At 44.8% G+C, this 12,784-nt stretch overlaps 1 protein-coding gene and 1 pseudogene across 1 annotated transcript; both read right to left on the bottom strand.

The window, feature by feature from the left end:
- Positions 1-1,896: 1,896 nt before the first annotated feature.
- LOC136468696 (14-3-3-like protein GF14 iota) lies at positions 1,897-4,788 on the bottom strand. The gene is made up of 4 exons (XM_066467174.1): positions 4,728-4,788; positions 2,308-2,614; positions 2,117-2,204; positions 1,897-2,007 (listed from the first exon to the last, which is right to left on the bottom strand). The coding sequence occupies exons 1-4, from the start codon at positions 4,786-4,788 to the stop codon at positions 1,897-1,899; spliced, it is 567 nt and encodes a 188-aa protein (XP_066323271.1).
- A 3,635-nt stretch (positions 4,789-8,423) lies between these two features.
- On the bottom strand, positions 8,424-11,984 carry LOC136475970 (chaperone protein dnaJ 6-like; annotated as a pseudogene).
- Positions 11,985-12,784: the final 800 nt, after the last annotated feature.

Genomic DNA, 12,784 nt, shown 5'->3' with positions numbered 1-12,784 from the left:
AACTGGGTCTACAACCCTAATCTCGCCCCATCCGGCTACGCTTCGACTGCACTCCAAAAACTACCTAGGTCTACGGGCCCCCGATCTTGCCCCATCAGGATCCATGACTCTGACTTGCCCGATCCCATGGCGCACATCGACGCCAGGATTAGCGAGCCCCATCTCAACCGATCCCTAAAACTAACTAACTAACCGCCTCGGATGCACAGGCAGCACCAAGGCCAGGATCCACGACTTCCGACTCGCCTGATCCCACGGTGCGCACCGACGCCAAGATCAGTGAGCTCCGTCTCATCCGATCCCTTGACTAAACTGCCTCGCTCAATCCCACGGCGCATATCGACTCTAGGATCTGCAAGCTCCGTCTCACCTGATCCCTAAAAAACTAAACGCCATGGCTGCGCAACGACACCTTGGTTAAACAAACTTCATTTTCGACTAAAAACATGCACACACGCCCTCTGACAAACACCCCCCAGATGATTCTACTCGAATCGCCCGGGGGCTCGGGGCTACACCCATGGGTGCGCTCACGCGCACCCGCAAACAAAACAAAAACCTCCCCCGCTGGCAACACGAAACCCCCCCCAGACGATTCTGCCCGAACCGCCAGGGGGCTCGGGGGCTACACCCATGGGTGCGCTCGTGCGCACCCGCCGTCAAAGCATAAATCCCCTAGACGATTCTGCCCGAATCTCCCGGGGGCTCGAGGGCTCCTGTCGGGTTCATAAACCCGGGGTCCCTCATGGACCGGCTTCCCCAAAGGCTCGGCCCAAGCAGACAACATGCAACTCATGGGTCGGCCCAAGTATCTAAACAGCAGGCCAAAAGGACAATCCAATCAACCGACCGGAAGGTCTGGCCGAGGAGGAGGAGCGCCCGCTTTCCGACTCCGACCCACCTCTCTGACCAGAGCGCTCACTTCGGTCTCCAATCGCCTTCGGACGGCCTCTCCGACCGAAAGGCCTGGCCAAAGCACCACTTCCGACTCTGATCCCACGTCTCCGACCGGGGTACGCAAAAACCCTGTTCACTGCTCTTCTGCGACTAGCGCAGCCAGAGCCGACTGGGACTAACCGACCGGGGACGCCCGCTCGGTAAGGATCAGGCAACAGACGAAGAAAGCAGGGCAAGGCGCATAAGTCAAACCACGATACCAGGGGTCATACCCTGTACACCTGTAGGAACAGTACTCTGCAACCACCCTGACACAAACAGTATTGTAGGCGTCTAGATTTTCACCTATAGTATTGTAGGCGCCATTAAACTCCCATACGGTAAGGCTCACCCCACATGCCTCTGGACATCGACAGTGTTGTGGGCGTCGGGATTTACCGTACCGAATGAACATGGTGAAACCCCTCAAGATGACGTAACCTCCCACGTGCTTCCAACATCCAACAGTGTTGTGGACGCCTACCATCATCATGTACCTACCGACGTGGGCAACAAGGTTTAGAAGCGTACATACTCTCTCCCTCTCACTTGTAAAGCCCTCCCCTTCATCTATAAAAGGTGATGCGTTCTCTCCCAAGAAACTCAGTTGATCCAAGTTGATCAAAGTCATTCTATTTTTACTAGATCGATCAAGTTCACTAGTTCACAACCACAGGACCGTCAGGTTTGGACCTCAAGCACACGCTTGAACACTTAGCTCATAGCGGAGCTCTTGTCGCTCTCGGCCCTTCCGACCGGAGCCGACCGGACCTCTTGTATCCCACATCTTTCTCCTTCTCGTTTGTAACCCCACTGCAAACTTCGAGCACCTTTGCTCAGGAATAAAGTCACCGACCGACTCAAACTGGACGTAGGGCACGTTGCCTGAACCAGTATAAACCCTATGTCATTGAGTGCTAGGTCACCTCCGATCACAACGTACGGTAAAACTAAAAATATTTACTTGTTGATCACTTTCTGCACCGACAAGATGAGACCTGTATTGAGGTCTAGTGCAAGCTTAAGGGCATCACAATTGTGGAGGCTTGCCTTTGCAGTCTCAGATGCCAGCTGTGGGAAAATTTATATAAAAAAACTTAGCAAATACAAAACAAGTATAAAACAGTCAATGTATAATTGGATGCATCAAATAGCAAGTTCTGGGAAATGAGCGGCATACCTCGTAGGCACTCAATGATTTATCACAGAAACTTTTCATTTCATGTTCTTCTGAAAGAGAAGCCAGCAGTCTGTAACCATCTCCTTTCCTAAAATGAAGAACAAGAACATTAATCAGATGATGGTCATAAATTTCTGACAAATGACATGACTTAAACAGCTAAACATAAGAAAGGGAGATCAGTGCATCACATCTTGTTCAGCAAGATCCAACTCCTAGGAACAAGTGAGTGTGGCAGAAGATGAATGTCTATCAGTTCCAGCATGTTGTGGCACAGCCTAATGAGCTCATCCTTAACCTTCTGACGGTAGGCTTTAACCATCCTCACTGAAGTCAGGTTTCCCTTGCTCTTCTCTGTCTTTTCCACAGATTCTAGCCTACGCAGGGAGGCCCTCTTTCCACTTGCCACATTCTGATAGGCAATTGAGAACAGCACTTTGCTTTCTTCAGTAAGCTCGACACCCATCATTGCAGCAGAACTCATAATCTCAAACATATCTGCAGAAACATATTTATTAACTTATAAGCAATTCGTAGTAACTGAGATGACAAGCATTAGATAATGGAATCTGTGTTCTGAACCATAGATCTGAACAATAATCAACAAGAACATGACAGGTACAAAATCCTTTAAACAGTAGCATGGTAAAACAGACAGAATTCACACCAATTGCCATAGCATGAAAATCACAAGACAACCAGGATCGGGCCTCCTAGGCAAAAGTCTAATTGGATTCAGTTTTTTTCATTCATTTTATCATCCATAATCACAGACTATAGTTTATTCCCTTACTCTAAAGAATCACAAAAACGAACCAATAGCCTTCATCATTGAAACCATTGTATCTGCAAGATGGTACAAACTGAACCCATCCTCCCTCCAAAAAAATACTAGTTATTAACCCGCAAATGAATATTAGCTGTGAAAAGACTGGCAGCTAGTTGCCTCTGTTAATTCATGCAATTGTCAATGACAACAATTTTAGCTCAAATCTCAGAGAATAATCCATGCAATCACTAATTATACTATCAAGGTAATGACATCCAAAAAAAAAGGAACTTCTATGTAACCTACCTATTTACCTATATACATGAGATTTACAAGGGTACGTTAGAATAATAAAGTGATTTACAAGATGCCAAGAAACCAATAAATAACTAACCATAGATTTTGTGGGTTGTTTAGGAAGTCATCAGGAACTTTCATGGCACTTAGCACCAGTAACAATTTACACAATTATGTAACTAACACTCTTGCACAGATCTGCAGCCACCCAATGCCTGCGTAACCCTCTCTTCTAATCATCTCATGTGCATTTACAGAAGTGCCAAACAATCATAAAGCCAATCTGCTTACGAAACTAATGGAAACACTCTTTCTTCTACCATTACATCGAAATGATTTCAAATTAATGACCATCTGTCGAGGAATGAAACACATCAAGTGATTCAGAGGAACTTAGGTGGACCACTCTTCTCATTGTCTCATATCCACTAAATAAACTAATGGAAATGTCAAACGATTGTACCGTCATCAGCTTATAAAATTTACTGTTGCAGCCTTACAGGGCAGAAAATTTAAATTAAATAACTAGGTATGAAATTCATCAATCAACTAATTTCAGTGGGAGGGAGCTCGACAAAAAGAGAATATCAATGACTGCAGGAAGCCGTAATTAACCTACTAACAAAGACTAAAGGGATTTGCAAAGAGTCACGTTAATGTGCCCAGTTTTGATCTAAACCACGAAAAGAAGGCAATCATCAGCAGGAAATTCTCGGTGGCTTAGAACTACGTATTCACGAAACAGGAAACTAGGCCTATGGGATCTACTAACCCCATATAAAATCAAATCTATGAGCATCAGCTCAGTCCCACGGACCAATATCAGTATTGAGGCAATTAGAGAAGCTCGGAAACTTCCCAAACAGAGGCGGGGGAGCGCGCGGGAGGCGTACGGCGTCCTATGGGGCTCTATGAAGCTTGAAGCATCAGGCAGCGGCCCGCCCATACCCCACCAAAAAATAAACTATAGCTAATAATCCCTATCAGAGATCACGCCAAATCGTACAAGACCTGTACAATCTCTGAATACGATGCCTTAGACCCTAGTGCTGCAGCCTGCAGGCACGGCAAAATTCAAACAAACCGATGCACATTTTTTCTATATGGTTCAGGAACAGACGCACTAGTGCACTGCAAATTCGCATGTGCCAAACGAAGTTGCAAAACCCCACTAAAACCGTACCACGCTCCCTGCGCCAATCGCAGCGAAGCGAAACTAACGGAATCCGAACCCCAAGCCACGCAAGTAACAAGCTGAGAAAACATTACGAAACCGCAGCGGAATCCGAACCCCAAGCCGCGCAAGCGGCAACCGGAGCAAACATAACAAAACCGCAGCGGAATCCGAACCCCAAGCCGCGCAAGCAACAAGCGGAGCAAACATAGCCAAACCGCAGCGGAATGCAAACCCCAAGCCGCGCAAGCAACAAGCGGAGCAAACACAACCAAACCGCAACAACGAAACGGACCGCATGCATGCACAGCTACTCAGCCAGGACATAGGAGAACGGGAGAGGCAGGGGAGCGGAGAACGGGATCACGCACCCTCGTAGCGGCCCGCCATCTGCGCGAGCTTCGACTGGTAGACCAACTCCTCCAACTCCATGTCCGCAGGAGGCCCGGGTCGAGGAGTTGCTTGCTTTTGAGTGGGTTGTTAGTTGATCGAGAGCGAAAAAAGCGGAGGCAGGGAGACGCAGGCAGAGTGGAAGGAGACGAGGGCCGGGACCGGCGGTATTTGTAACGGGAGCGGGAGGCTCCGCCGCGCGGCGTCAGATTGGAGGCTGATTGTTTTTTTCACGAGTTAATGAGTTATTATTGGACGGTACCTGTACGGTGGATGTGTTCTGCTATTTTAAAAATATATTTGGATTTTTTTTTCTAAAATTCTTAAATATTTTGAATTTAGTTCATGATTTTGTATCTTAATACAGCATGTAAAAAGAATAATAATTTAGGCTGATCACTTTGTTTTCAAATTATTTTTTTAGTGTTGTTTTTAGGAAGCCTATTCACTGTTTTTTTCTCTAAATCAATTCGGGGGAGAACCTCACCTGCTGCATTGAACGAAACGTAGAAATCCATATTCTCGTATAAATATTTTAGATTCAGATTCTCTCAAGAAATGATTCGAACGGTGAATCAAAATCACTAGATGGTTTGGCTGCGGAATCAAAACCACTGTGAAACCACGTTTTCACCTATTCACGTTTGTAGGCAGAAAAGTGAGAATCACTTGGAACCGTTTCTAGCATAAATGTTTCACCTGTATGTTGTTTGGCTTGGATTCCCTGGACTCACGTGAGAAACGGAACCATTTCAAGCGTCCGAACGCACCTAAGTTACAACATGGTTCACGACGTACTAGCAGAGTGTACTGTGTAGAGTAAGTTAAAGTTGCATAGTAGCGTGTGGTTGGGAGACAAGGTGGAGCGAGATGGCCCTATCTTTGGTTTATAAAATGGAACAACCTTATTTTCTATTTGGTTAATAAGGGATGGAATTGATATGTTTTATGTTTGGTCTAGAGATATTAAAAGTAGGATCTGCTATTTGATAGGTGGGGCCCACGTGCCGGTCTTCTTTTTCTTCCTCCTCTCCTTATCCCTTCGTTCTCAACCGCTCGTATGGAAATCATATGTTTGGTTTTGGTAAACGAGTGAGAACTAGTGCGCTAACCTTTTGCTTAGTATTGATTAAGCTAGGTTAAGTCCACACAAAGGTGGTGAGCAAAGCTAGGAGATGGATGAAGGGTGATCAATCCAAATGGAGCAAGCTCATAATTGGAGAAAGATAAAGAGGTGGAAACAAGCCCGAAAGAAAAATACATGTTAGGAGTTTTGTTTTTGTTGTCAAGACGTAATAGAGAGTTTGATCGAGCTTAGGATAGATAGCCGTACTATTAAGAGAGAAACTCTAAAAAGCAAACTGGACGCCACTAGTTATTGATTTACATACATATACATTAGACCTAGTGACATGGTGAGTTGCAGCAATAATGTTTTTTAAAATACTTTTATAAATGCTAACTCAGTGCTCAGATCTTTGGCAAAATATTTGAGAGTTACACGTTTGCATCGAGGGTGAGAAGAACTGCTGGTTCTGAATTTTACCCTCATGCGAGCTGTCCGGTGCACCCCGGACATGTGCACCGGAGATCACTAACTCAGGTTCGCTCAGGCGCTGCCACATTGCCTTCCGGGGCATCATCAGACAGGGGCACCGGACGGATCCAGTGCAAGACCAGCTAGGCGCGAGAATTTCAAAGGGGCTCACCGGACTTGCAAGGTTTAGTCGCTGACGATCACCGGAGCTATCGAGTGTGCACCGGACAGCATCATCGGATGTCTGACCTGACAGAGAGCCGGCTAGTTTGCTAGACAGCACTTTGCCTATTCCTGTTGGTAAGGAGCTCATATCCATTGTGACCACAATGCAGCCATTGCTTATTGTGTATCTGAATCTCCATTTTATTTTTGCTTTTGATGAACTTTTTATTTTCTTTTTTGAGAACTGCTAAAGTGAAGTCGCGGAACTATTGCATGTCACTAAATCTGTCTGCCGTTGAACATTTGTATCCTGGAGATCTAAAGGACATTCGTGTTTCTTCTTCTTCGTTCCACATGATTCAAGCTTTACTATCTACCCGTTTGGCCGGGCTCCGGCGGGTCCGGCTCCTGCCTGTCGGCTGCTGGGCGGCCGACACCTGGTTACTGTTCACTAGAGCCGTTTTTCTCTCTCCTCCTTTCCTCTCTCACTGACACAACTGGAGCCGGAGAAGCTCGTTTTTCTGGCTCCGCGGCTCCGGCTCCGGCTCCTGTAGACACCTGTCGGCCGCTGGGCGGACGACACCCGGCTACAGTGCCTATGTATTGTATGGGATAAATTGTTAAGCAAAATATTTTCATTGTATCGGTATTATATAAGCTGCCTGTCTCATTGACCATTAACACGCAGCAGCAGCTACTGAGTTGAGAGTGGGAAATTCAATGCACCATGACTGAGTGGTAGATAATTCTTAGTAGATTCAATCACATCTCAATGGAAGAAATGCAGGTGTTGATGATTTTTACTCTAGATCGATCAATGATTTGCCTATTCGATTTGTTAAGGAGCTCATCTCCATTGTGACCACAATGCAGCTCACTTCTGAATAAACATTGGGACTGGGACCAGCTTCTCACAGGCAGCTCACTTCTGAATAAACATTGGGAACGCCCAGACGTCCGATCGGATATTGATCCGTCATACGGTAGACCGATTCGTTTCCTCGGCACGTGCCTGCACTCCACGCCCTCTACTCGTTCCTACTTTTCACGCGCCCACCTAGGCCCGGCCCGTGGGGACCGCTGGCAACCTGCGCCCACCGCTCCTCACGTCCGGATGAACGGCCGCGCAACCCGCCCCCGCCCCGCTTGTGCACCCTACCCTTGTCATTGCGCCATGTTTCTTCCCTCAGACCCCCTCCTCTCTCTCCGTGTGGGTGGGACTCGGGAGCCGCCCCCCCCCCCCCAGCTCACTGCGCCCCATCCGTCGGTGCCCAGCTCTATCGCACCCCATCCCCCGGCGCCTGGGCCATGCGCCTATCACTCACCGTGCCCTCGTGAAACACTTGCAATATGAAACATTTGGATCCAACATACGTCGGACATAGATGCAACATTTGAAACATACTGTTGCAACATATGTGTGAATCATATGCAATATCTAGATAAAACACTTGCAGCATGTGTGTGAAACATATGCAACATCCAGATAAAACACTTGTTGCAACATACACCTAAATTTTTTTTTTGAATCACCTAAATTTTTTTTTTCAAAACACTTGCAACATCACACTGAAAACACATGCAAAAATATACAATATGTGCAACATCCGGATCTACTTTTGCAACATTATTAAATAATAATTACAACATACCTCTAAAAATATCTGAAATATTTAAAACATCTATTTGCAGCATAGGGGAAAGGAAGGCTGGAGCCAGTCGATTCCGATCATCGGGGTGGAATCCGGCAGCGAGCGGCAGGGCACAAGCACCACCAGCCATGGCTCAGCCTGGCAGGCAACACGACACACGGCCAAAGCAAGGTGCGGGTGGGCACGCGACAAGCGAGGTGCGGGTGGGCACGCGACGGCACAAGAGCAAGGAGCGAGCAACGCAAGGTCAGGGGCACGGTGGGAGAATGCCGCAACAAGCGAAGTGAGGCGCAACATCCGAATGAGAATAAGAGACATGGGAATGAGCAGGAAATATAAAAAAGACAAAGTTATGGTGCACATAACACCATGCGTCCAAAGGGAGTTGCTAGCGTCAGACATACTGTTTGTAGCATTGCCGACAAACATTAGTACTTGCCAGATGCTACGAAATTGTAGTTCAGATAAAGCTCCCCTCTCGGCAAGGCGATATGCCGACAACCATACAGCCTACTGTACTGTCCCAGAGGATAAGAGATATGATACACATCCCGACACGCTCAAACTGGCTCTCAGAACCATCACTTGCGTGCTGGTAAAATCAGATCACACCTAAAGCTTCAGACAATGTTCGGCATAGGGCAAGAAGGCTGGCAGCAGCATCACTTGCGCTTCTTGGCCCTTTTGCTCTCCAGCCTCTGCCGCGCCCCGCTCAAACTCCTCTTCCGTGGGCTCCGAGCTGCTCGCCTTGGAGTCGCACTTGGACATGATGTTCGAGAGGATGGAGTTGAACTGGTTTTTCCGCTCAGCCCTGCGCTGTGAGATGGCCAGGATCAGATCATTCTCCTCACTATTCTTCCTCTTCCTGACATGGGGTTCAGAACAACAGTCAGTTGGAAACAAGAAAATGGTAGCAAAATGCAACACCTAAGGGAAACAAATGACAGGTGAGTGTCTGTGTGATCAAAAACTTACTTCACTCTCCTCTCTAACGGATTCGTTGGCGGCTCCATCTCTGAGATCTTTTTAGCCCATTTCTCATACGCCTTAGTTGACTTCAGCTCACCTGATATTGAAAGGAATGACAGGTGCTTTCAGAAACGGATATTTCCGTGAACAAGTAACATGCATAACCAGGGCACTAGCTGGCACTACTGTATAAATGAAACTGAGTCAAATCTTTTCAAACAACAGCAGTGACTGCAACCATGTACCTTCAGCAATTGCCTCATCAATTATATCCTTGAAGCGGTGGGAGTCAAGCTTTGGTTCTGAGCAAATCATTGAGCAGAAAAGCCTAGATAGAAGGGAACAATGTCAATATAGAAATTAAAACAAGCCTGTTGGACCAGTTTACAACTTTCAGGATAAAGGTTTGATCAAAATAAAAGGAAATTAAAATTCAAAGGAATCACCTGTTCATGTTGCCCTTATATTTTGGGTAGAGTTCCTTCAAGTCCTTTTTCTCAGAATCTGACCCTCTGTATTTAGCTTCAAATTCTTCAATGTCAGCCTCGGTGACCTGGGAAAAAATATTAAAATAAACTAAGTACTTTTATAAATAACAATATATTGCCTCTGTCACTAAAATAATGCCATTCTGGCTATACACCTGAACAAGAACCAGAATGACATTCTTTTAGAGACAGCCACGGAGGTAGTATTATCCTACAGCAGGGTTTTCCCTACTGTATTTCCCTAAAAAATATCATTGTAAATTAATAGACAACATTAGCCTGCGATTGACATAGAAGCAAACATACCTTCTTGTACATTGTTCTGAAGTACTCCTGAAGATTGTCTGCAGCTGCTCCCACCAGTGCCTAAGATGAAAAGTTAGATTCAGAAAAATATTGCTTGAATCTGAAAGGTAGAACTGGAGTGCTATAAATGAGGTGCGCACATCATCATCAGTGATGCCAGTCTCATCATATAAAGCTCTTTTCTCTGCATCACCAAGAATAGATATAACCTTCTGCAGCTGCTGAAACTTCTCTTTGGCTTCCTGGCAGCACATAACATTTGAGATACATTGCACTAAATGACTGTAGAAAAGCATTCATGCTTTAGGGTTGAGATCCTACCTCATCCCCAGGATTCTTATCTGGGTGGAGGCGCAGAGCCAATTTGTGATATGCCTTCTTTATTTCTTGTTGTGAAGCAGTGTTCTCAACTCCCAGGATCTTCAAATGATGAAAGAAAAATAAACAAGACATTAAATTAATAAATTGTGATCAGGAAAGAGAACCTGAAAGTGATTCGTGACAGCACGTTTAGAACAGTTCAGACCTTTGTCTCATCTGCAGTTATTTACATGACCTGTTTGCGAGTACTACACCTTAAACAAGGAAACAAAATAATTTCCAGCAATTAAGAGTTGTTCCAGACCTTTCCACAAATATATCTAACACTATCATATTTTTTTAACCAGACTTTCAATGCTTAGTTTCATTAAGTGCGATCAAAGTAGTGAGCAACAATTCACTACAGTTCTGCAGTGACAGCATAGGCCAAAGAAAAAATGGAATGGATGCCACGTGATTTAGCTTTAAAGAATACGGCAAAGATGCAACCCAAAAAAATCACAGGGCTGCCAAAGAAAGGTTGCTTATTATTATGTATTAACATAAAATGGTAATCATCGTTAATTCACTGAATCAGCACTGGAATATAGTCATCCAAGACACAGTGATCTGTACACATTTAGGCACATAATTGTTTAACAATTCTGAAACTTCTTGTAGCAATTGTTTTTTGAAGGTCTAGGGGGGGTGATTTTTAATCCCCACCTGGTTTTATTTCATTATCTGTGGGTTTGCGTTCCCAATACAGAGTTTTGTAGAGAAGATTTTACACAACAGGGAGGATGAGCACTTGTTGAGTACCAGGACATGTTCCTTCCACCAAAGCAGGATACCAGATACACGTCCAGGACAATCATGCTACCAAAGAGTCAACCAAGGCATGACAAAATTGATAGGATGCAGACGAAAATTCAGTGATCAAACATATTAATTCTCTTCTGACACTCCTACAACTCCCCTAGACATGAATGTGACTTGTAATCATTCAGTGACTTTGCTGAATCCTGAATGCTTGAGCATTCATTTCAATTTAGCAGTTACAATTGTAGGATTCGATTCATTTTCACATGACGAAATGGCATCCCGACAGAATCAGGAGACATATGTACCATGTCAAGTGCGCAACCAATTGCATCTGAGAAAAAAGAAAACTAGAGGCAAGCAGATCAGCATTTTTGCAATTCGCAAACACTACTGTCCCAAGTCCTTGTGCTCTTCTTACAAGCTCTCACCACCACAAGCAGATCCGAAGGACATCATCCACCAAATTAATGAGCAATCATAACCCAAACACTAACACCAAACAAAACTAATCCGAAGCCATCTAACCGGACAAGCAAAAGGGGCAATCGCACACCCTCGAACCCTACACCTCCCGCCTGCACACGATTCGAGCGCCGCACCCAACCCCAACCCAGCACGCAACCTTCGGCCTCGCACTTTGGCCGAGATCCCAGATAGGGATCTGGTTTCGGGGGCGCCTTACCTCGTAGAGGCTCTTGCCCGCAGTGGCGGCATGAGCGGCGGCCCTCTCATCCTCGCTGCCATCGGCATCGGCGTCGGCGTCACGCGAAGCCCTAGCCTTGCGGCCCATTTGTAAGGAAGCGGTGAACTGGTGGCGATGGTGGTGGTGAGGACTGGGAAAGAGGAATGAAGATCCGGGGGGTGATTGGGATTTTATACAGGGGAGAGCGGCGGGAGCGCGCGGAAAAATTTCCCGCCCTTTTGAGTGTGCGCGCCGGGAAGGAATTTGGCGGCGTCTCGTCGAAGAGCCATGAACGGGACGGGATCCGAGTTAGGTTTGCCATGGCGCCTGTCCGTATTTTCCAATTTTTGACAAAATGCATATTACTCCCTCGTTATTTTTTACAACTCATTTTGTCCCAAGTCAAACGCTACTATCTTTGGCCAACTATTTTGAAATTTTTCTATAATTTCACAACATATAAATTATATATTATAAAATATTTCCCCTAGTGAATCTATAAAAATGTAAATCTTATGACATAAGTCTATATAAATTACTTGAATTCGATAGTCAAAGATATAAATATTTGACTTAGAACCAAGCTAATACGAACGACATATAATAAAAAACGGAGAGAATGCTAGCAAATATATTGTATACTCTCTCTCTCTCTCCTAAAACTAGACCCACATTGCGCCTCGAGAAATCAAACTTTTTTAGTTTTGACTAAGTATATAAAATTTGCCGAAATATCTATATCTTTAAATAGTTTAATAAATATATATACATCAGACTGTTTTAAGTTATAAGTCATTCTGATTTTTTACGTACATTAATTTTTCTATACACCTAAATATAGGTTATCTATAGATATATAATAAAGGCCCCGTTCGCTGGTCTGAAACAAACTGGCTGAAAATACTGTTCTGGCTGAATTGTTGTGAGAGAAAAACACAGTTCCGGCCAAAAAAAACAAGCCGAATATGAGGTAAGCCAAACAGGACCAAAAGTTATATATCCATGACTTATAATTTAGAAGTAAAAAGGAAGTATTACTTATTATAAATATTGATATTTTTATTTATATATCTATTTAGTTTAAATAATGACTCTTTAATAAATGATATGCCTA

Source organism: Miscanthus floridulus, chromosome 8, assembly GCF_019320115.1.
Source record: "Miscanthus floridulus cultivar M001 chromosome 8, ASM1932011v1, whole genome shotgun sequence".
NCBI lineage: Eukaryota > Viridiplantae > Streptophyta > Magnoliopsida > Poales > Poaceae > Miscanthus > Miscanthus floridulus.
Note: the sequence above shows the minus strand (reverse complement) of the source record. Positions and strands in the feature narration are given on the sequence as shown.

What these genes read in the sequence shown, in the direction of transcription:
- LOC136468696 (XM_066467174.1), bottom strand. Translation starts at nt 4,788, where the DNA reads ATGGAGTTGGAGGAGTTGGTCTACCAGTCGAAGCTCGCGCAGATGGCG. An exon ending in GATGGCGGGCCGCTACGAGG is followed by an intron (nt 2,615 to 4,727) that starts GTGCGTGATCCC and finishes ATGTTTCTGCAG; the next exon opens with ATATGTTTGAGATTATGAGT. An exon ending in AATCATTGAGTGCCTACGAG is followed by an intron (nt 2,008 to 2,116) that starts GTATGCCGCTCA and finishes ATTTTCCCACAG; the next exon opens with CTGGCATCTGAGACTGCAAA.